This window comes from Bos indicus, chromosome 8 (genome assembly GCF_029378745.1).
Source record: "Bos indicus isolate NIAB-ARS_2022 breed Sahiwal x Tharparkar chromosome 8, NIAB-ARS_B.indTharparkar_mat_pri_1.0, whole genome shotgun sequence".
Classification (NCBI taxonomy): Eukaryota; Metazoa; Chordata; class Mammalia; order Artiodactyla; family Bovidae; genus Bos; species Bos indicus.
In genome coordinates, this window is record NC_091767.1 from 65875444 (window position 1) to 65896467 (window position 21024).

The following is a 21024-nucleotide window of genomic DNA, read 5'->3' on the forward strand; positions in this document are numbered from 1 at the left end:
AGTATCAGGCTTTATTATGAGAGTCTCAAATTAGGTGTAAGAATAATGGGAAAAAACTTTTAAAGCTACTTTTTTCATGTTAGGGGTTGTTTACACGACACTGTTTTCTAGACATGGATAATTAGCAAAATATCAGTTCTAGAATTCATTTCAAATCTATTTCCCAATTTTATATTGCATAATAATTTAAATGAACAAAACATATTATATAATATGATATCTAAATCCAAATTCAAAACTCATGTTTCTAATAAATGGAAGAACAAAATATACCAATAATACATTCTCAGAAATCTGTAATTCTTTGGTTTCTTACTGGCACTGGCGAAAACAAAGCCCAGTGATTTCTACTCTGCACCTATTGTCATCAATATGTGAGAAACTCCTTATTATTAGCCTCCTCTGGGTTCTCATTCATCCTCCCTCCTGCCTGTTTAGAACCCTCGCTCCCCTGCACAGAAATTAATTTCATCTTCACCACTCCCATGTTGCCTTTCAAGTTATTCTTTAAATTGTTCTCAAGTTATTCTATTATGAGTCTGTGAGCACCTTGAGTGCAGGGCTATGCCATAACCATCTTTGTTATCCCAGTACTCAACACTGTAGTTCCTCATGTTAGGAATCCCAAACTAAGATTTTCTAGTTCTGCTATGGTCTGCATATTTTCCTTATGGCCAACAGAGGGCAAGTCATGCATTAAAGCCAATAAAGATACTAGTTCCAAGCGCTGATGTGATGGCCTGTTGTCCACCTGTTATATTAAGCACTTTCACTTAGTGGGACCCCCAAACTACAAAGAATCAGGGGTTACAGACGATCCAGTTAATATAAGCTTCATTCATTTACACATAACTTGTGTTTTTACTTTTTGTTTGTATAAGTGTGTGCAATTGTGAGGCATTATATAAGGAAGAATGTGAAAGTATGATTTTTATAAATTTCATTTATGATACTATTCTTCCAGGTTAATAAAAATTTCAAAGATTTCTCCATCTTTATCATTTTTCTTTTTTCTATTCCCCACAAAAAGGAGCTGGTGGCTGGTCTCCTCTTGTGTCAAATAAATACCAGTGGCTGCAGATTGACCTTGGAGAGAGAATGGAGGTCACAGCTGTGGCCACCCAGGGAGGATACGGGAGCTCCGACTGGGTGACCAGCTACCTCCTTATGTTCAGTGATGGCGGGAGGAACTGGAAGCAATATCGACGAGAGGAAAGCATCTGGGTATGTGCATCTATTGAAAAGCAGTCTGTCAGAGTATGCACTATGCCAGTTACAACATTTTGTTGCCCATCTGTCAGGTCAAGTACAGAAACAGAGCCTCCTAAATTACTCAAAAATATTCCCACTGAATGTAAGGCACAGGTGACATTTTAGAATACACTGTCTATGTATAATTTACGAAATAAGTAAAAAGTAAAACAATGTAGGGGAAATGTCTTCCCATTATTTCTTTAAACAGTGTGTAGTCTAAGGTTTAAATAAATCACATGCAGCTCAATTTATTTTTGTTTAACATCAGGCACAGTAGTTTGTATTGCCTGAGCATTTTTTAATTAAAGCATATTTATGTTTTTCTGTGTCCTCTGATAAATCGAAATTTCTAAAAGACTCAGAACATTTAAAAATTGATGTAATGGACAGTCCATCTCCTTTAGGATGGACTGGTTGGATCTCCTTGCAGTCCAAGGGACTCTCAGGAGTCTTCTCCAAACCACAGTTCAAAAGCATCAATTCTTCGGCACTCAGCTTTCTTTATAGTCCAACTCTCACATCCATATATGACTACTGAAAAAACCATAGCCTTGACTAGACAGACCTTTGTTGGCAAAGTAATGTCTCTGCTTTTTAATGTGGAGGACTTCTTGAGGCATATGTTGAATTCCTGCTCCAACAGGAACCTGAGCACCATGTGGCTCCTTGTAATTTATGGACAGTATATGGTTAGGATTCTTTGAATCATAACTACTTTAATTTACATCAGTGACGTAGTTTCTATTCTGATCACATGCTCATGCTCCTTTTAGAAGAATTAAGTTTTGTTTGCTTAACTTTTGGAATTTTAAAATATACGTAATCAACTACATAGTTAGGGTTTCATATCTTTAAATCACAGTTTGCTCCAAGTGAAAAGCTTCCAATGAAGAGTGTTGTAAAGATCCGTCCAGGTTTTGCAATTGGGTGATGGGGCAACCAATGGGCGGGGTGGGGGGGTGGTATGGCCTGAAGATTTGTCAAATGGAGACAAAATTACTTTTTTCCTTTTTATTAAAAATGTAATTTAGGAATTCGGAAGAGCAAGGAATGAACTGTTAGTGTTTAATGGGGACAGGGTTTCAGTTTGAGAAGATGAAAAGTTCTGGAAATGGGTGGTGGTCATGGTTGCACAGCAGTGTGAATGTTAATGTCTAGAATTGTGCATTTAAAAATGTCTAAAGGGCTAAATGTTACGTTATATATATTTTACCACAATAAAAAATATACAGTGTGTCTTCCATTTAACTTAGTCTAAGGATGTTGTGTAACTTCATTTTTTTTTTTTCTGAATTGTCATAGTAAGAGGAAAAATGTCAGCTAAAAACCTATTATCAATAAGGTTAATAGGTAACAAAATGATAATATGTGTTGGGTAACAAATTGCCCTCATTTGAGTTTCCTTAGACACTAATGTTATGTTGAGACCTAATAGATTGTGGTCTACTTAACTTTTTTGTCTCTGAAGCCCTTATTAAGTTTGTCAGTAAATGTTGATGTAAATTGAATCAAGAAGAACTAGTTAATTATCTAACACTAATTAAAAGAATAAAATGAGAAGGAATTTGTGAGTGTTTTTAGGGCTGCCTGACAAAGTTTCCAAACAAGCAGTTGCCATGTATATGATTGGAAGCAGTTTTTCAGTTCAGTTCAGTTCAGTCACTCAGTCGTGTCTGACTCTTTGCGACCCCATGAATTGCAGCATGCCAGACCTCGCTGTCCATCACCAACTCCCGGAGTTCACTCAAACTCACATCCATCGAGTCGGTGATGCCATCTAGCCATCTCATCCTCTGTCGTCCCCTTCTCCTCCTGCCCCCAGTCCCTCCCGGCATCAGTCTTTTCCAATGAGTCAACTCTTCACATGAGGTGGCCAAAGTACTGGAGTTTCAGCTTTAGTATCAGTCCTTCCAAAGAACACCCAGGACTGATCTCCTTTAGAATGGACTGGTTGGATCTCCTTGCAGTCCAAGGGACTCTCAAGAGTCTTCTCCAACACCACAGTTCAAAAGCATCAATTCTTCAGCGCTCAGCTTTCTTCATAGTCCAACTTTCACATCCATACATGACCACAGGAAAAACCATAGCCTTGACTAGACAGACCTTTGTTGGCAAAGTAATGTCTCTTCTTTTGAATATGCTGTCTAGGTTGGTCATAACTTTCCTTCCAAGGAGTAAGCGTCTTTTAATTTCATGGCTGCAGTCACCATCTGCAGTGATTTTGGTGTTGTGCTAATTCTAAGAGCACCAAGTCCAAACCAGAGTCAGTTCAGTTCAGTCACTCAGTCGTGTCCAACTCTTTGCAACCCCATTGACTGCCGCAGGCCAGGTCTCCCTGTCCATCACCAACTTCTGGAGTTTACTCAAACTCATGTCCATTGGGTTGGTGATGGCATCCAACCATCTCATCCTCTGTCATCCCCTTATCCTCACACCTTCAATCTTTCCCAGCATCAGGGTCTTTACAAGTGAGTCAGTTCTTCTCATCAGGTGGCCAAAATATTGGAGTTTCAGCTTCAATATCAGTCTTTTCAATGATCACCCAGGATTGATCTCCTTTAGGATGGACTGGTTGGATCTCCTTGCAGTCCAAGGGACTCTCAGGAGTCTTCTCCAAACCACAGTTCAAAAGCATCAATTCTTCGGCACTCAGCTTTCTTTATAGTCCAACTCTCACATCTATACATGACTGCTGAAAAAACCATAGCCTTGACTAGACAGACCTTTGTTGACAAAGTAATGTCTCTGCTTTTTAATATGCAGTCTAGGTTGGCCATAACTTTTCCAAGGGGTAAGTAAGCGTCTTTTAATTTTATGGCTGCAGTCACCATTTGTAGTGATTTTGGAGCCCCCCAAAATGAAGTCTGTCACTGTTTCCACTGTTTCCCAATCTATTTCCCATGAAGTAATGGGACTGGATGCCATGATCTTAGTTTTCTGAATGTTGAACATTAAGCCAACTTTTTCACTCTCCTCTTTCACTTTCATCAAGAGTCTCTATAGTTCTTCTTCACTTTCTGCCATTAAGGGTGGTATCATGTGCATATCTGAGGTTATTGATATTTCTCCCGGCAATCTTGATTCCAGCTTGTGCTTCATCCAGCCCAGTGTTTCTCATGATGTACTCTGCATAGAAGTTAAATAAGCAGGGTGACAGTATACAGCCTTGACGTGCACCTTTTCCTATTTGGAACCAGTCTCTTGTTCCATGTCCAGTTCTAACTGTTGCTTCCTGACCTACTTACAGATTTCTCAAGAGGCAGGTCAGGTGGTCTAAGGTATTATTTAAGAGTAAGCAGGTTTAACTGTATAGCACAGGGGACTTTGCTCAACATTATGTGGCAGCCTGGATGGGAGGGCAGTTTAGGGGAGAAAGGATATGTGTATATCTATGGCTGAGTCCCTTTGCTGTCCGCCTGAAACTATCACAACATTGCTAATTGGCTATACTCCAATTTGAAATAAAAAGTTTTTCTTTTTTTAAAGAATAAGTTAAAGTTAAATGAAGCACCTACTTATAAAGAGAAACTTTATTCAAAATTGCATATTATTTTTCAAAATTAGGTAACTAATGGTTGTGCTTATTCTCTCAGTCATGTGCAAGCCCATGGACTGTAGCCTGCCAGGCTCCTCTGTCCGTGGGATTTCCCAGGCCAGAATACTGGGGTGGGTAGCCATTCCTTTCTCCAGAGGATCTTCCTGACCCAGGGATCAAACCCTCATCTCCTGCGTTGCAGGCAGATTCTTTACTGTCTGAGCCTTCAGGGTGCCTACTTATTCTTAGTTGTATGAATTAAGGTTTATGTTTTTCCCACCTTCAACTCCATTTGATTGAGAAAGTGTGAAAATTCTTATTTTTCATTGAATCTGGTTCTAGGGGAACCTCATCTAAGCATCACCTTCTGTCAGTCTGTTTAATGATCAAGTGCCTTGTGAAGTAGGGTCAAGAATGGTGGTGAGGACAGAAGGATCCCTCAGACCTATGCATCATATCACACAGAAAAGACTGGTGAAGTAGCCTGCCTCCCACTCCTGAACTTGTATAAATAGAGACCTGGCCTACCCTGCCTGTGCCCCCAGCACTTCATGGTGCCTGGGTCTGAATAGAAAGTTGGACAATGTTTGCTGAATTATTGAGTGAGTGGACTCTATCTTCTGGCAGGTTGCCTTTCTTGAGCTCTCTGCTCTGTGCTTCTCTGTAGCCCTTTGTCCCAGCTTGTAGCCCTTGGTACTTGAAGGTCTAGTGTAGGTGTTTCTCCTCTCTTAGCATTTTTAATTCCTTTAGGAAAGGGGCTCATCCTTGCATCTTCAGCATTCATTATCATGGGTTAAGTGAATTCACCTCTTACTCCGGGCCCATTGTACACAATTGGCATTGACAGCAGTAAGTCTTACTACTTGATAATTATGAATTATACTTTCAGTTACTTTAAAAACATTAGGCACAGTGAGCCACCCTTATCATGGGTCCTGGGAATGGGCCAGCCTTGCAAGCAGGCCTTTCAGATGGTAGCAGTCAGAATTTCCCTGCTGACTCTTCTGTGTACATGCTCACTTACTTCCTTGTGGGTGTAGAACTGCAGCCCTGGAGGCTGTTAGCTGAGGGCTGGTCTTTGCTCCTAGAGGTCTCCTGCCTCCCTTATGCTTTCTGTGTGGCCTGCTCTTGCAGCTGCAGGTCAAGTCCCTTTCACCTGGTGATATGTTTCACATTAACATTTATTGATGAGTGACTGCTTCCATGGCTAAATTAGATTTCTGTTTGAAAATAACCAAATAAATCACAGTACTCAGAACTGTAAAATACACTCTAAAAGGATTTTATTTAAATCAAATATAGGACTGTGTCTTAAATGAAGGTAAAATTATTGCCATCTTTTGCCAAGTGGTGCCCTACTTCTCAGGACACACACACTCTTTTGATGTGCAGAGTAAATGTCTTCATTTGAAATGCAGTGGAAGAGATATCACTGAAAAAAAAAAAGGTGAGGAAAAGGGGTTCATTTCCTATAAGATGTGAACAAGCATGGATTACAGCCCATTGGGAAACCAGGTGGCTTGACAAGGCTTGATACTGAACATTCATAGGACTTACAAGATGTTTGTAAGTTCAGTCCAACTAAATCAGAAAATGGCCAGAATCTTTGGATGCTGAGGGTCATGGAACAGCACTGAAGTGAACAATACAACAGATCAGTGATCACTGGCAAAGTTCAGGAACGTTTATTTTATTTTTTATAATTAACTTATTTTATTTATTTTTTGATTATTTTATTTATTAATTTTTGGCTGCACTGGGTCTTCATCGCTGCATGGGCTTTCTCTGGTTGCTATGATCAGGGGCTACTCTTCCTTGCAAAGCATGGCTTTCGTAAGTGGTGGCACATGGGCTCAGTAGTTGTGGCTTGCAAGCTCTAACTCACAGGCTCAGTAGTTGTGGCACATGTGAACTTAGCTGCTCCCTGGCCTGTGGGATCTTCCCAGACAAGGGATCAAACCCTTGTCCCCTGCATTGGCAGGCAGATTCTTAACCACTGGACCACCAGGGAATTCCCAGTAATGTTTATTTTCTACTTTTCCCTGAGAATAAATCAACTAACACTGTGATTCTTGGATTCAGACAAGAATTTTGAGGCAGTCCTTGTGTATCAGGATTCATATCTATAGGACAATGTGAGCTCTGAGTTCCATGGGGGCCTCTGGACCAGGCTGGGGAGAGGTGTGGGCTCCATCCACTCTCCTGCTCTGGGGTTGTGGTCTGTGAGCATGCCTGGTGGGCAGGAGAGGTCCGTGGGTGGGCAGTCTAAAGCTCTGACATATTCCAAGTGGATGTCAGGGCTCCAGCTCCATCCCTGCCTACCTGAACATCTGTTAGGTCTTCCTGGGGCTCTGTCACAGACTTTGACCAGTTATCTTTCTCAGGCTACTAGCCTGCCCTGACTTTGTCTCTTCTCCCTCTCAGTTCCATTTGGTGGGAACAGTGGGCTGACTCTATAAAAGCCAGACTGATGCACCCTCTCCTGTCAGGCGACCATGGCCAATAGCTTGCTCTGCAGTGGTGTCCTTTGTCGAGGCTCATCTGGCCCATTACCACTGGGTCCCTGCTCAGCCATGGGCACCTTTCCTCCTAGAGGGTGTTTTTTTCTTCTGTCTTACTTTGGCTTCACTCTCATCATCTGTTTCTCCCTCTTTTCTTCTATCCTTCTGTTCTTTATTTTTTCATCTATCATTAAATATTTTTCTCCTCATTTCTCTCTTCTCTCTCCATTTCCTCCTATATTCTCCCTCCTTTCTGTATTGCTACAAACTCTAGAGAATCAACTCAAAGCAGTCTAGGTACTTGCGAGTCCAGCGACACTGAGAAGGGGAAGATTTAGCTGGGTCTCTGGCATGGTTGTAACTAGGAATCAGCCCGGCCTTGTACCTTCTGTGAACTGGCTTCTGATATTCGTTTTTCCTGTACTGGCTCAGAAATCTGAGGAAACAGGCTGACTTCTGTGGCTCTGGCTGAGGGTCATCTCATATCTCATGGCTTGTGGCCAGAGAAAAAGCTGGTCTGATCAGGACAGCTCTCTGACTACCCTGTACCAAGCACCGAAACCCCTGGGTTGGTAGGTGGGGCCATATAAGGACTTCATGTCCACCCTGATGAGGGCACTTAGGAGGGAGAGATGTTGGGAGGGCCATACTATCACATTTCCTGTTTTTTTTTTTTTGTCTCTCTTTCACTCTCTCCCCATGACCTTTTGCTTTCTTTTCTATTTCTCTGGTTTCCTCTTCTCACACATCTTATCTTTCTACTCCTCTCTTTCCCATTTTCTCTACGAAAGACAGGACCTAGATTGCTATGGGTCCTGCTAATCAGCAGGTGGCCAATGGACCAGCAGCATCACTTGAAAGATCTTGATAGAAATATGGACTTTCAGCCCCCACCCAAATATATTGAATAGAATCTGCATTTTAATAAGATGAGCGGGTGATTCCAGTGCAGTTTAGACTGTGAGAAGGACAGACTGGAATGACCCAAGTCCCATCTGTGGGGAAAACTGCTCTGCACCTTAACCTAACCTCTAGCTTTCCGAATCAGAGGGGACTGTGCTCCCTGCTTGAGGATGTAGCTCATCCCACCCATGAGTTAGCCTGGGCAGGTGATGCTTTCTGTAACAAGACTTCAGGAACCTCACTTCAGTGATGTTTGGCTACAGGCCATTCTCTTTATCCCTGATAGTCACCAACCTCATGGGGTGAAGCCCAGGTATTTTTTTCATTGTTATCAATAAATAACAAGTGGTTAAAGTTAGTTCTACCTTGGAAAACTATAATATACCCTGACTCTACACTCTGCATTTGTTAGGGGTTTATTCTTCATATTAAAAACTCATCAGAACTCTAGTTCAAAAGTTACACTCTATGAATTTAAGATGGAAGTTGCTATTTGTAAGGCAATGAACTTAGATTTTTAAGTGGATAAAGTGGATTTTTCTTCCTATGCAGGCCCTTTGCATGAAAAAAGGCATTCTTCTAAGAAATGACTGGCAAATATATTTGAGAAAGATAAGAAAAGAAATGATTTGAAATAAACATAAGTTCTAGTTTAAATAATTCCATTTAATAGATTTCTTTTGCCTTGAAAAAATAAGTAGCAGTAGGTCCTTAAATGAATATAAAATAGAGCAAATCATCTGAAACTTTGTTCTTCTTTGGATAATTTCCAACCTAGAACACTAAGTAGACTAATTAATGAGATTAATTAATATTGAATTGAAAGATTCACAACAATCGCACAGCATTCTAAGAGAGCAACAAAGGTGAGCCCAAGGGTGTAGGGTAGAAAAAAGACAGAAATATTGGAAGCATGAGCGTTGGGTTGGAGGCATTTGTTGGTTATATATGCACCAATTTGTCTATTTTAGAGAAAGAGCTGATGCACACATGGCAAAATATTTACCTTGTTAAAATAGATCTAGATTGTTGGTACATGTATACCTGTTTCAGCAGGGATGTTTGAAATGTTGCATAATCAAATTAATAAGCCATATTGGATTCAAGTTTAAATGAATTATGTTTACTTGGTATAAATAGAAAGATCATATGACTATGTGTAGTTTCAAAATAAAGAAGGATAAAAGCAGTGTTGAATCAGAATAAGAAAAACTGGACTCAGAGACAAGGAGGAGGGTTTGTATGTGAGGAAGTAGGTACTATGCTACATGTGAAGCTCTGTCAGGAGATAGAAGGAGCAGAAATTCTCTTGACAGAGATTTCTGCTAATTCAGTCATTAAATATATGTTGGTTTATTTCAGGTCTAGGTTGATACATTTATTGCTAATGAGTTGATGACCCAACAGAGCCAATCCCTGCATCAGGCAGGAGGTTGCTCAGAAGGGTCTGCCGAGTGTACCTCGGCTGTCTGAGGCTTGTGCTAGTTCTGGACTCACTGATTTCAAGTTTGGCTCTGAGACTGGATGGTTTCAAGCACAACAGGAGCAACACTTCAGTGATTCTGTATTGATCTCTTCCACGTCCTTGGCCTTGGCGAGGACATGGCCTTCCGCTTCCTAACCATCCACGTCATGAACGTGGAGTGCATTGATTTCTAAGGCAGTGACTGTGTACCGTGGTCAGTCTTGTTGATTGCATTTACCATCATGGACCACAGTTGAATTTTCTGTACATATCTCCCCGTCCTGGGCTCTGAGAGCCATTAGTTCAGGGATTGATTGCCCCAGAAGGCCAGGCCTATTACAATTTCTCAATAAGGAGTTGTTAGATTGAGTTAAGGAAAAGTTGCTATTTTCAAACAGACCTCAACCCAGATGGTTAGTTAGGTTAAAACTTAGCGAACCGTGTGATGCTGCTTATACGATGGGAGGCTTTCAGTGCCAGGTCTAACAGGAGGCTTGACACTTTTCTCCACAAAGTTGTACCAGGATGATGCCCTATTGAACCAAAGACAGAGGTAGTCCCATTTGCCCTTCACTGCAGGTCTCAGTGACAATAGAGATGAACACTGAATTTGGTCTGTCAAAACTGTTCAAAGTTGGAAAGTTTGAGGCAGAGAAGTGAATGAATCTGATCTGTGACCACAAAGTAATTGATGGGTCCCCAGAAGCCTGGGATCCAGTATAACAACTGCTTCTTGCCAGGATGACTGCATCCGGTGGGTGTGGAGCATCCTTCCTTCCATTTGTCAGTTACAGTCCTTCCCAATTGGAAAACCTTTGCTCACATCCCTTTCTCCTTGTATGAAAATTGCTTAGACCCTCCCTTCTTTTTCTACTCCTAGGAATTTTTGTTTTTATTTCTCAAGTATCACTATTCTTTTACCATATTTATTCATCTCATGCCTGTTACACATCAATTCTGGCATCAAGGACTACAGTTTGTTTATAACTATATCCCTTGTACAGACTTTATTGCTTTGGAAAAGTAACGATTTTGCTTATCTGAATTGCCATGTGTTGTCAGGTTGAGAGGAAGGGATGTGGTGGCAAGTAGAATTTTAAATATGTAGCAGGATAAACAGCAACTCTTGAGACATCTTACAAATTACAATTTTACCTTTCACAGATTGAAGTTGTTGCAGAAGTGGTGTTATTGGAGATCTATGTAAATTAGGGTATGTTTTACAAAAAAGGTAAATCTTAAACAGTAACATGGACAGAGTATGGCAGAGTTGTGGGGGAAATTGCTTTATAAGTAGAATTTTTTACCCATTTGGGAGAGGACACTGTTTTTAAGCAAGAATGTTGTTTTTAAGCAGGAAAAGTATATGATGGAAAAAGTAAATTTTTACCGAGAAAGGTACTCTGGCAGCACACTCATCGAAAGGAAATGTTGCTGAGCCGACTTTTAGGACGGTGGAAGAATGGGCAGCTCAGGGAGCATCCTTCCAGGATTTCATGGAAATTCTTCCTACTGACCAGTTCTGGCACTTAGCTTCATACAGTGTGTTAAGACTGAGTTTCATAGGGAATGACTGTTAAAGTCTACAAAGTCTACAACTTTCACACATAATATAAACATAAAGAATGCACAGATATGCTGTGTACTTCATGGGTGATTTCCTGGGTCTGTAGGTCTGACATAAAGACAGGTATTTGGTACCAGACTGACTGGGCTCTTGGGAAAACGGCACACAGTGGAGGCAGCGTGATTAGAGCGACGCCATGTGCACAGCCCTCTGCGGTTTCTGCACTTCCAGTTAGAACAATTTTCTACCTTTGATGCGGACCACATTTTATAAATTTGTACAAACAAAGGCACTAATGGAATTTCTTAGTTATATTTATTTATTTTCGGTCGCACTGGTTCTTCGTTGCTGTGTGCAGGCTTTTTCCGGTTGCAGTGCAAGGGCTTGTCCTTGCTGTAGCTTCTCTTGTTGCGGAGCACAGGCCCCATGCACGTGGGTTTCAGCAGCTGCAGCATGTGGTCTCAGTAGTTGTGACTCACAGGTGCTAGAGCTCATGGGTTTCAGTAATGGTGGCTTGTGGGCTTAATCCTGGACCAGGGATGGAATCCATGTCTCCTGTGTTGGCAGGTGGATTTTTATCCACTGTGCCACCAGCGTGGGACACAATAATGAAAGTTTAAAATTTTGCAAAAAGGAAGACAGGCTTTGAGGATTTTTTTAAATACTAATATCAGAGTCTCAAAATTTTGAGAAAATAAGAATTTCTGATGAGCAAACATCAGACTTTCAGAGCAGTTATGGTTAGGACAGCAGTTGAGAAGCTGGATGCTCTTCAGTCATGTTTAAAGGTCTCAGACAGAAAGAAATATTGGTTCGACCAGGGGCCAGACAACTTCCCCTGTGAATGGACAGATAATAAATATTTTTGGCTTTGTAGACCGTATAGTCTCTCTTGTGACTGCTCAACTATGCTGTCCTGTGAAAGTAGCCACAGGTAATATGTACTAATAAATGAAGGAGTGTGGCAGTGTTCCAATAAAGCTTTATTTACAAAGCTACGCAGTCAGCTGGTTCTGGGTTTAGGTTGTTTATCCTTGGTCTAGTCCATTTTTTAAAATCTATTTAAGGTGTAATGTAGGGATCCAGTATGAGAAATGAAAATTATAGCATCAGTGTGACACAGTATAACCTCTCAGACTTGAACTTCACAGAACTTTTGCTAATACTCCTGCTTAGGATAGTACTTTTCAAATTGTATCCTAGGAAAACTTTCTTTTCATTGTACATGTATGCATGTAATTTGATGTCTTTCAGGATAAGATATAAATACTACACATCTGACCTATGATATCATTACATCGCACTTAGCATAAAACTAAGTTTAAAAAAAATCAGTTTAAAGAAAAATGTTAAAACAATAAGAAGTGCTAACCCACACTGAGTACTTAGCAAGCGCCTGACACTACTTCATGTGTTTTATACATATTTATTAAATATATCCTCACACCAGCCCTCTAATGCCCAGTTTACAGAAAAGGACGCTGAGGTATGAAGAGTTCAAGTTCAGTATCCTTAGACTCACAGAGCTTGTTTGTGAAGTCACAAAGGTTTAAACTCCAGCTGCCTGGCCACAGGGCCCACATTCAAACCACCTTGCCACAATACAGAGGGTTCATGCTGGAGAGGGATAAAACGATGGTGCAGAATGGGGATCCTCTTCCTTAGGATACAGGAAGCAGGCACTCTCAGACAGTGCTAGCAGCATAACATGTTATAAAATGGGTTCATGTTCAACTCATGTCTCCTGCATTGACAGGTAGATTTCTTTACCACTGAGCCACCAGGGAAGCCAATATGCCCAAAACGTATACCCAAAGCAGGATCTGGAAGAGATGTTTGCACACCCATGTTCATCACAGCATTGTGCACATCCTTAGAAGATGATTTCTATCAACTTAAGTGTTCAAAAGCACCCACAAAAATACACCCACTATTTAGAATTCTGAAGATGACAATCCAAAAGGAGTGGTGCTATTAAATTCCATCAATATATCGTCTACACCAAGTAACAATTCTACGAGTTAGTCCCACCAGAATACTAAGAGATGAACAGAAAGTGCCTTTGAGAAAATTAAGTACATTGTTTATAGTCACGATCCAGTTGTCTGTCAATCGGTGAATACATAAATACTTCATTTTATGGAATGATATAATATATGGAATTCTTTCCTTTCAAAACAAAGAAGTTACTTAATCTATTTATTTATTTGAAGTAACATGGGTTTAAAACATATAATTTTCATGTGTACAACATTATCAAATACATTTACTGATAAAGAGCTTTAAGAAATAATTTCTTACAGCAAGGAAAGAGTATGTATTTATTGTGTCTCCATTAGAAATTTCCAAGATGAACATATACATACATGTGCATGCAAATATATATAGACTATTTCTGGAAGCACACAAGATAAATTATGAATAGCATCTCTCATTTTGGGTAAATACGCAATGAGTAGGCAATGAATGCTATTTTTAAACTACATACATGTATTGCTGCTCAAGTAGATACAAATTTTGAAAGGATTGAAGGAAAAAACAAAGGAAATACAAAGTAGTATCTTAATTCTGGTAAAGAATTGTTCTTCAGTTGCTAAGTCATGTCCGACTCTTTATGATCCTGTGAACTGCAGCATGCCAGTCTTCTCTGTCGGTCACTATTTCCCTGAGTTCACTCAAACTCATGCCCATTGAGTCAGTGATGCCATCCAACCATCTCATCCTCTGTCACCCCCTTTTCCTCCTGCCCTCAATCTTTCCCAGCATCACGGTCTTTTCCAGTGAGTCAGCTCTTTGCATCAGGTTCTCAAAGTATTGGAACTTCAGCCTCAGTATCAGTCACTCCAATGAATATCCAGGGTTGATTTCCTTTCAGATTGATGGGTTTGATCGTCTTGCAGTCCAAGAGACTCTTAAGAGTCTTCTCTAACTCCACGGTTCAAAGCATCAATTCTTTGGCACTCAGCCTTCTTTACGGTCCAACTCACATCCATACATGACTATTGGAAAAACCATAGCTTTGACTATAAGAACCTTTGTCGGCAAAGTGATGTCTCTGCTTTTTAGTACTGTCTTTAGTGCTGTCTAGGTTTGTCACCAACATTCACTGGATTATAGAGAAAGCAAGGGAATTTCAGAAAAATATCTATCTCTGTTTCATCAAATACACTAAAGCCTTTGACTGTGTGGATCATGACAAACCATGGAAAGCTCTTAGAGAGATGGAAATACCAGACCATCTCTCCTATCTCCTGAGAAACCTGTATGCATATCAAGAAGCAACAGTTAGAACCCTGTATGGAACAACTGATTGGTTCAAGATCAAGAAAGGAGTACGACGGGGCTGTCTGCTGTCACCCTGTTTGTTTAACCTAGACACTGAGCACATCATGAAAAATGCTGGGCTACATGAGTTACAGGCCAGAATCGAGATAGGCAGGAGAAACAACAACCTCAGATATGTGGATGATACCACTCTAATGGCAGAAAGTGAAGAGGAACTAAAGAGCCTCTTGATGAGGGTGAAGGAGCAGAGTGAAAAAGCCAGCTTAAGACTAAATATTAAGAAAATACTATGGCATCCAGCCCCATTAATTCATGCAGATGGAAGGGGAAAAGGTGGAAGTAGTGACAGATATCCTCTTCTTGGGCTCCAAAATTACTGTGGATGGTGACTGCAGCCGTGAAATCAGAAGATGATTATTTCTTGGCAGAAAATCCATGACAAACCTAGACAGTGTGAAAAGCAGAGACATTATTCTGCTGACAAAGATCTGTATTGTCAAGGGTATGGTCTTCCCAGTGGTCACATAAGGTTGTGAGAGCTGGACCATAAAGAAAGCAGAGCATCAAAGAATTGATGCCTTTGAACTGTGGTGCTGGAGAAGACTCCTGAAAGTCCCTTGGACAGCAAATGAGTGGAAAACTCATTTGATCAGCAAACAGATCAAACAAGTTAATATTGAGGGAGATCAGCCCTGAATATTTACTGGAAGGAATGATGCTGAAGCTGAAACTCCAGTATTGTGGTCGTCTTTTGCAAACAAATGACTCATTGGAAAATACCCTGATGCTGGGAAAGATCGAGGACAGAAAGAAAAGAGGGTATCAGAGGATTAGATGGCTGGACAGCACCACTGATGCAATGAACATGAACTTGAGCAGACTCTGGGAGATGGTGAGGGACAGGGAGGCCTGGCATGCTGCAGCCCATGAGGTGGCAAAGAGTTGGACATGACTGGCAGACTGAACAAAAACAGCAATTAGTTTTGTCATAGCTATTCTTCCAAGGAGCAAGCGTCTTTTAATCCCCTGGCTGCAGTTAACGTCTGTAGTGATTTAGGAGCCCAAGAAAATGAAATCTGACACTGTTTCCACTTTTTCCCCATGTATTTGCCATGAAGTGATAAGACCAGATGCCATGATCTTCCTTTTTTGAATGTTGGATTTTAAGCCAGCTTTTCCACTCTCCTATTTCATCTTCATTAAGAGGCTCTTTAGTTCCTCTTCACATGCTGCTGCTAAGTCGCTTCAGTCGAGTCTGACTCTGTGTGACCCCATAGACGGCAGCCCACCAGACTCCGCTGTCCCTGGGATTCTCCAGGCAAGAACACTGGAGTGGAATGCCATTTCCTTTTCCAATGCATGAAAGTGAAAAGTGAAAGTGAAGTTGCTCAGTTGTGTCTGACTCTTTAGTGACCCCATGGACGGCAGCCCACCAGGCTCCTCCATCCAAGGGATTTTCCAGGCAAGAGTACTGGAGTGGGGTGCCATCCTCTTCACATACCAGCCATTAAAGTGCATGGCACCTGCAAATCTTGCTGTTATTGTTCAGTTGCCCAGTCGACTGTTCTCTGCATTCAGTTGGGTATATCTTTCCCTTTCATGGTAAAGACTATAACATTAAATTCACCATTCTTACCAATTTTAAGTGTACAATTCAGTAGTGTTAAGTATAGTCATAGTGTTAGAAATAGAAATAGATCTGTGCAACTTTCTCACCTTGTAAAACAAACTGAGTAAACACAAAGTTCCCGCCCTGCCCCTAGCCACTGGCAATCCCCTCTCTAGTATCTGTTTCAGTGCTTTTTGGTGCCTTAGATTCTTCATATTAGTGGAATCCTACAGTATTTGCCCTTTTGTGATGATTTATTTCACAATGCATAATGTTCTTTCGGTTTATCCATATTATGTGAAAGTTAAAGTTGCTCAGTCATGTCCAACTCTTTGTGAACCCATTGACTGTAGTCTGCCAGGCTCCTCTGTCCATGGAATTCCCCAGGCCAGAATACTGGAGTGGGTAGCTGTTCCCTTCTCCAGGGGATCTTCCCAATCCAGTTATTGAACTGGGGTCTCCTGCATTGCAGGTGGATTCTTCACCAGCTGAGCCACCAGGGAAACCCAAATGTATGTAAATAGATTCTGTATCATTTTTACAGTGAATATATTCCTAATACAGGCTTTTAGATGGCATGGATAAGAAAAAGTACCATTTCAACTTAGAGAAAACATTTTAGGTGACTTTCTCTTTTTTTAACGTGTGTTATTGAAATGTGGTTGATTTATAATGTGTTAATTTCTACTGTATAACAAAATGATTCAGTTATACATCTGTATATATGTTTGTGTGTGTGTACATATCCCTGGGAATGGTTACCTACTCCAGTATTCTTGCCTGGAGTATTCCATGGACAGAGGAACCTGGCAGGCTACAGTCCATGGTGTTGCAAAGGGCTCGACACAACTAAGTGACTAACACACACACACACACACACACACACACATATATATAGTTTTAGTTGTCAAGTGATGCTCAACTCTTTTGTGACCCCATGGACTGTAGTTCACCAGGTTCCTCTATCCATGGAGATTTCCTAGGCAAGAATACTGGAGTGGGTTGCCATTTCCTTTTCCAAGGGATCTTCCCAAAACAGGGACTGAACCCGAGTCTCCTGCATTGCAGGCAGATTCTTTCCTGCTGAGTCACCAGGAAATATATATATATATAATTTATAATTATTTTTCATATTCTTCCCATTATTGTTTATCACAGAATATTGAATATAGTTATCTGCGCTATGCAGTAGGACCTTGTTGTTTATCCATTCTATATATAATAGTTTGTATCTCCTAATCTCAAACTCCTACTCCATCCCTCACCTACCTTCCCTCCACTTTGGCAACCACAGTCTGTTCTCTATGTCTGAGTCTGTTTCATAGATAAATTCATCATTTGTGTCATACTTTAGATTCTGCATAGAAGTGTTGTCATATGATATTTGTCTTTCTCTGACTTACTTCACGTAGTAGGTCCATCCATGTTGCTGCAAATGACATTGTTTTATTCTTTTTTTTATGACTGAGTAGCGTTCTATTGTATATATGTACCATATCTTTATCCATTCATTTCTTGATGATCGTTTATGTTGTTTCCACGTCTTTTGGTTATTGTAAATAGTATGCAATGAACATTTCGGTGAATTTGTCTTTTTTAATTATAGTTTCCTCCAGATATATGCCCAAGAATGAGATTGAAGGATTATATAGCTACTCTATTTTTAGCTTTTTGAGAAACTCCCGTACTGCTTTCCATGGTGACTGTACCAGTTTACATTCTCACCAACCATGTAGGAGGTTTCCCTTTTCTTCACACCCTCTCATTTGCTATTTGTGCTTTTTCATGATGGCCGTTTTGACTGGTGTGAAGTGGTACCTCATTGTAGTTTCTTGTGTAGTTTTGATTTGCATTTCTCTAATAATTAGCGATGTTGAGCATCTGTGTTGACCATTTGTTTGTCTTCTTTGGAGAGATGTCTATTTAGGTCTTCTACCCATTTTCAACTGTGTTGTTTGTTTTTTGTCTTTGAGTTGTATGAGCTGTTTGTGTGTTTTGGAAATTAAGCCCTTGTTGGTTGCATTGTCTGCAAATATCCTCCTCACTTCCACATGTTTTCTTTTCATTTTGTTTATAGTTCCCTTTGCTGTACAAAAGCTTATAAGCTTGATTAGATCTCATTTGTTTATTTTTGCATTTATTTATCTTGTCTTGACCTAAGAAAACATTGGTATGATTTATGTCAGAGAATGTTTTGCCTATCTTCTCTTCTAAGAGTTTTTTGATGAGGTGATTTTCTTCTTGCATATAAAAGAGCAAGCTGTCTCTGGGATTATATTACAGAGATTTGTGTGTGTGGACAGAAGTGCACTTGTCTACCATGTTGTGTAAGTATCTATAGGGTGAAGCTCCAGACATGAAGCACATGACTCATCTTCCATTCATATTCCCAATTACTCTTTTGCTGTGCTGGGGATTCTGTGCTTATTTCTTTAGGAGGGATCAGTTAAGAGCTAAGGAAGAGAAGTTTTGAAAAAGAGTTGAAGGTCAGGACATTTTTCTAGAAGGGGCTATGAGCAAGAAAGAAGAAGGGCAGGCAGTGGAAATATGAGACCTTAGCCTCACACTGCATCTGTGACCCAGAGACAGAAGTTCAAAATAAATCAGTTTTGATGCATATTAGGCAAGTGGAGTTTATTTGGATTTGAACTCCTGTCTTCTCTTTTGTGTGTGTTTTTTTTTTAATGTTCCTAATCATTCAGCCTGAGTGGCTTATCTTCCTTTCAGAGCTTTGAACATTTTAATGATTCAATATCTTTCTTTTTTAAAAAAGAGAGAAGAGAAAAATTATTTGAGCAGTAGAAAGAGCTCCCTGGGGAGTGCTTGTGTATGCTGCAGCAAAAGCTTTATTAGCTAAAGTTCCCACTGATGGAAAATTCAGACATAGGAAAAGCTCCTGCATATTGTAAGCAAATTTGAGAGCTACCAAAAATATCTTCAGAATGCAATGCAAAATTACTGTGGCAACAGGTTTTCATCCTCATATCCCCAAGTAATAAAAAGTGAAATGGTCAGTGAATTACATCACCAGGCTTTCTATCCTTCAGTTCAGTTCAGTTCACTCAGTTGTGTCCAACTCTTTGCAACCCCATGGACTGCAGCACACCAGGCTTCCCTGTCCTTAGATTAAATGAATAAATAAATAGATGAATCAATTATTTGAGGAACCTGGCAGTGATATCCAGGGTCTTTTGTAAAAATGCCTATCAAACACTCTGTATGTGTGTGTGTGTTCAGTCACTTCAATTGTGTCCGAATCTTTGTGGCCCTATGGATGGTAGCCCACCAGGCTCCTCTGTCCATGGGGATTCTCCAGGCAGGAGTACTGGAGTGGGTTCCCATGCCCTCCTCCAAGGGATCTTCCAGACCCATGGATTGAACTCACATCTCATGTCTCCTGCATTGGCAGGTGGGTTCTTTACCGCTAGTGCCACCTGGGAAGTCCTGTCAAATACTCTAGGGCACCTTTAAATGGAAAGGGATTAAATCTATCCCTGTATTAGTTTCCTAGGGCTGCTGTCACAAAGTAGCAGAAAGTGGGGGGCTTAAAAAAAACAGAAATTCGTTGTTTTAAGTCCGCGCCTTTCATAATTCTGGAGGCTAGAAGTTAAAAATCAATGTCTTGTCAGGGCATGGTCAGGATAAAGGTCTCTGGAGAACCTCTTCCAGGTTGTTGTCTTAACTTATGATGTTAATAGTAATTCTTGGAGTTCTTTAGCTTGTAGATCATCATTGCAATCTCTGCCTCCATTGCCATGTGGCTTTCTTCCTCTGTACCTTTATCTTATCTTCCCTCTTTGTGTATCTCCTCTTCTTTAGACTTTCCTGGTGGCTCAGATGGTAAAGCGTCTGCCTACAATGCGGAAGACCCAGGTTCGATCCCTGGATTGGGAATATCCACTGGAGAAGGAAATGGCAACCCACTCCAGTAGTCTTGTCTGGAAAATCCCATGGATGGAGGAGCCTGGTAGGCTACAGTCCACAGGGTTGTAAAGAGTCAGACACAAATGAGCAACTTCACTTCACTTCTTCTTCTTATAAGGACCCAGGTCATATTGGATTAGGGCCCTCTGTCATGACCCCATCTGAAACTGATGACATCTGCAAAGGCAAAATTTCCAAAGAAGTTCACATTCACAGGTTCTGGAGTTAGGATCCCAATATATCTCATCATGGCAGTTGTCTAGAAGGACAGAAGTGTGCATGTATACTAAGTTGCTTCAGTCATGTCTGACTCTTTGCAACCCTATGGACTCTAGTCTGCCAGCCTCCTCTGTCCATTGGGATTCTCCAGGTAAGAATATTGGAGTGGGTTGCCATGCCCTTCTCCAGGGTATCTTCCCCATCCAGGAATCGAACCAGCATTTCTTATGACTCCTGCATTGGCAGGAAGGTTCTTTACCTCTAGTGCCACCTGGGGGTGAAAGTGAAGTCTCTCAGTTGTGTCTGACTCTTCGACCCCATGGACTGTAACCTACCATGCTCCTCTGTCCATGGGATTTTCCAGGCAAGAGTACTGGAGTGGGTTGCCATTTGCTCAGAGGATTTTCCCAACGCAAGGATCAAACCCGGGTCTCCTGCATTGTAGGCAGACGCTTTACCATCTGAGCCACCAGGGAAGCCACCTGGGGGGTAGCTATAGTCAAATTACGCTTATTGAAAAGAAGATGAAGCACTTTCTCATGTTGCTTGTTGTGCCCTCTCTTTGTTAGGGAAGAAGAGGATTAATCTGGAATTGATAAAAAATGTTTCTGCACCTCATAGCAAATAGAATCTGAGAAAATGAGCAAACAGCACCCTGGAGTGCTACAGGGAGTAGGATCTAGAAAGGGAGACTGAAATTTGAGTCAATGTGAAGATCAGTTGGTATCTAACATTTACTGAATGTTCATTGTGAGCCAGGCA

The 21024-nt window shown here is 40.8% G+C and overlaps 1 protein-coding gene across 2 annotated transcripts in view; it reads left to right on the forward strand.

Annotated features, from left to right (window-relative positions):
* The window catches only part of LOC109562531 (contactin-associated protein-like 3), a 235445-nt gene that overhangs the window by 58326 nt on the left and 156095 nt on the right, over nucleotides 1-21024 (forward strand). For both annotated transcript variants that reach the window (XM_070794848.1, XM_070794849.1), the window contains exon 3: nucleotides 1031-1224. In XM_070794848.1, the coding sequence (XP_070650949.1) occupies nucleotides 1031-1224 (194 nt within the window). The remainder of the gene's footprint in view (nucleotides 1-1030; nucleotides 1225-21024) is intronic.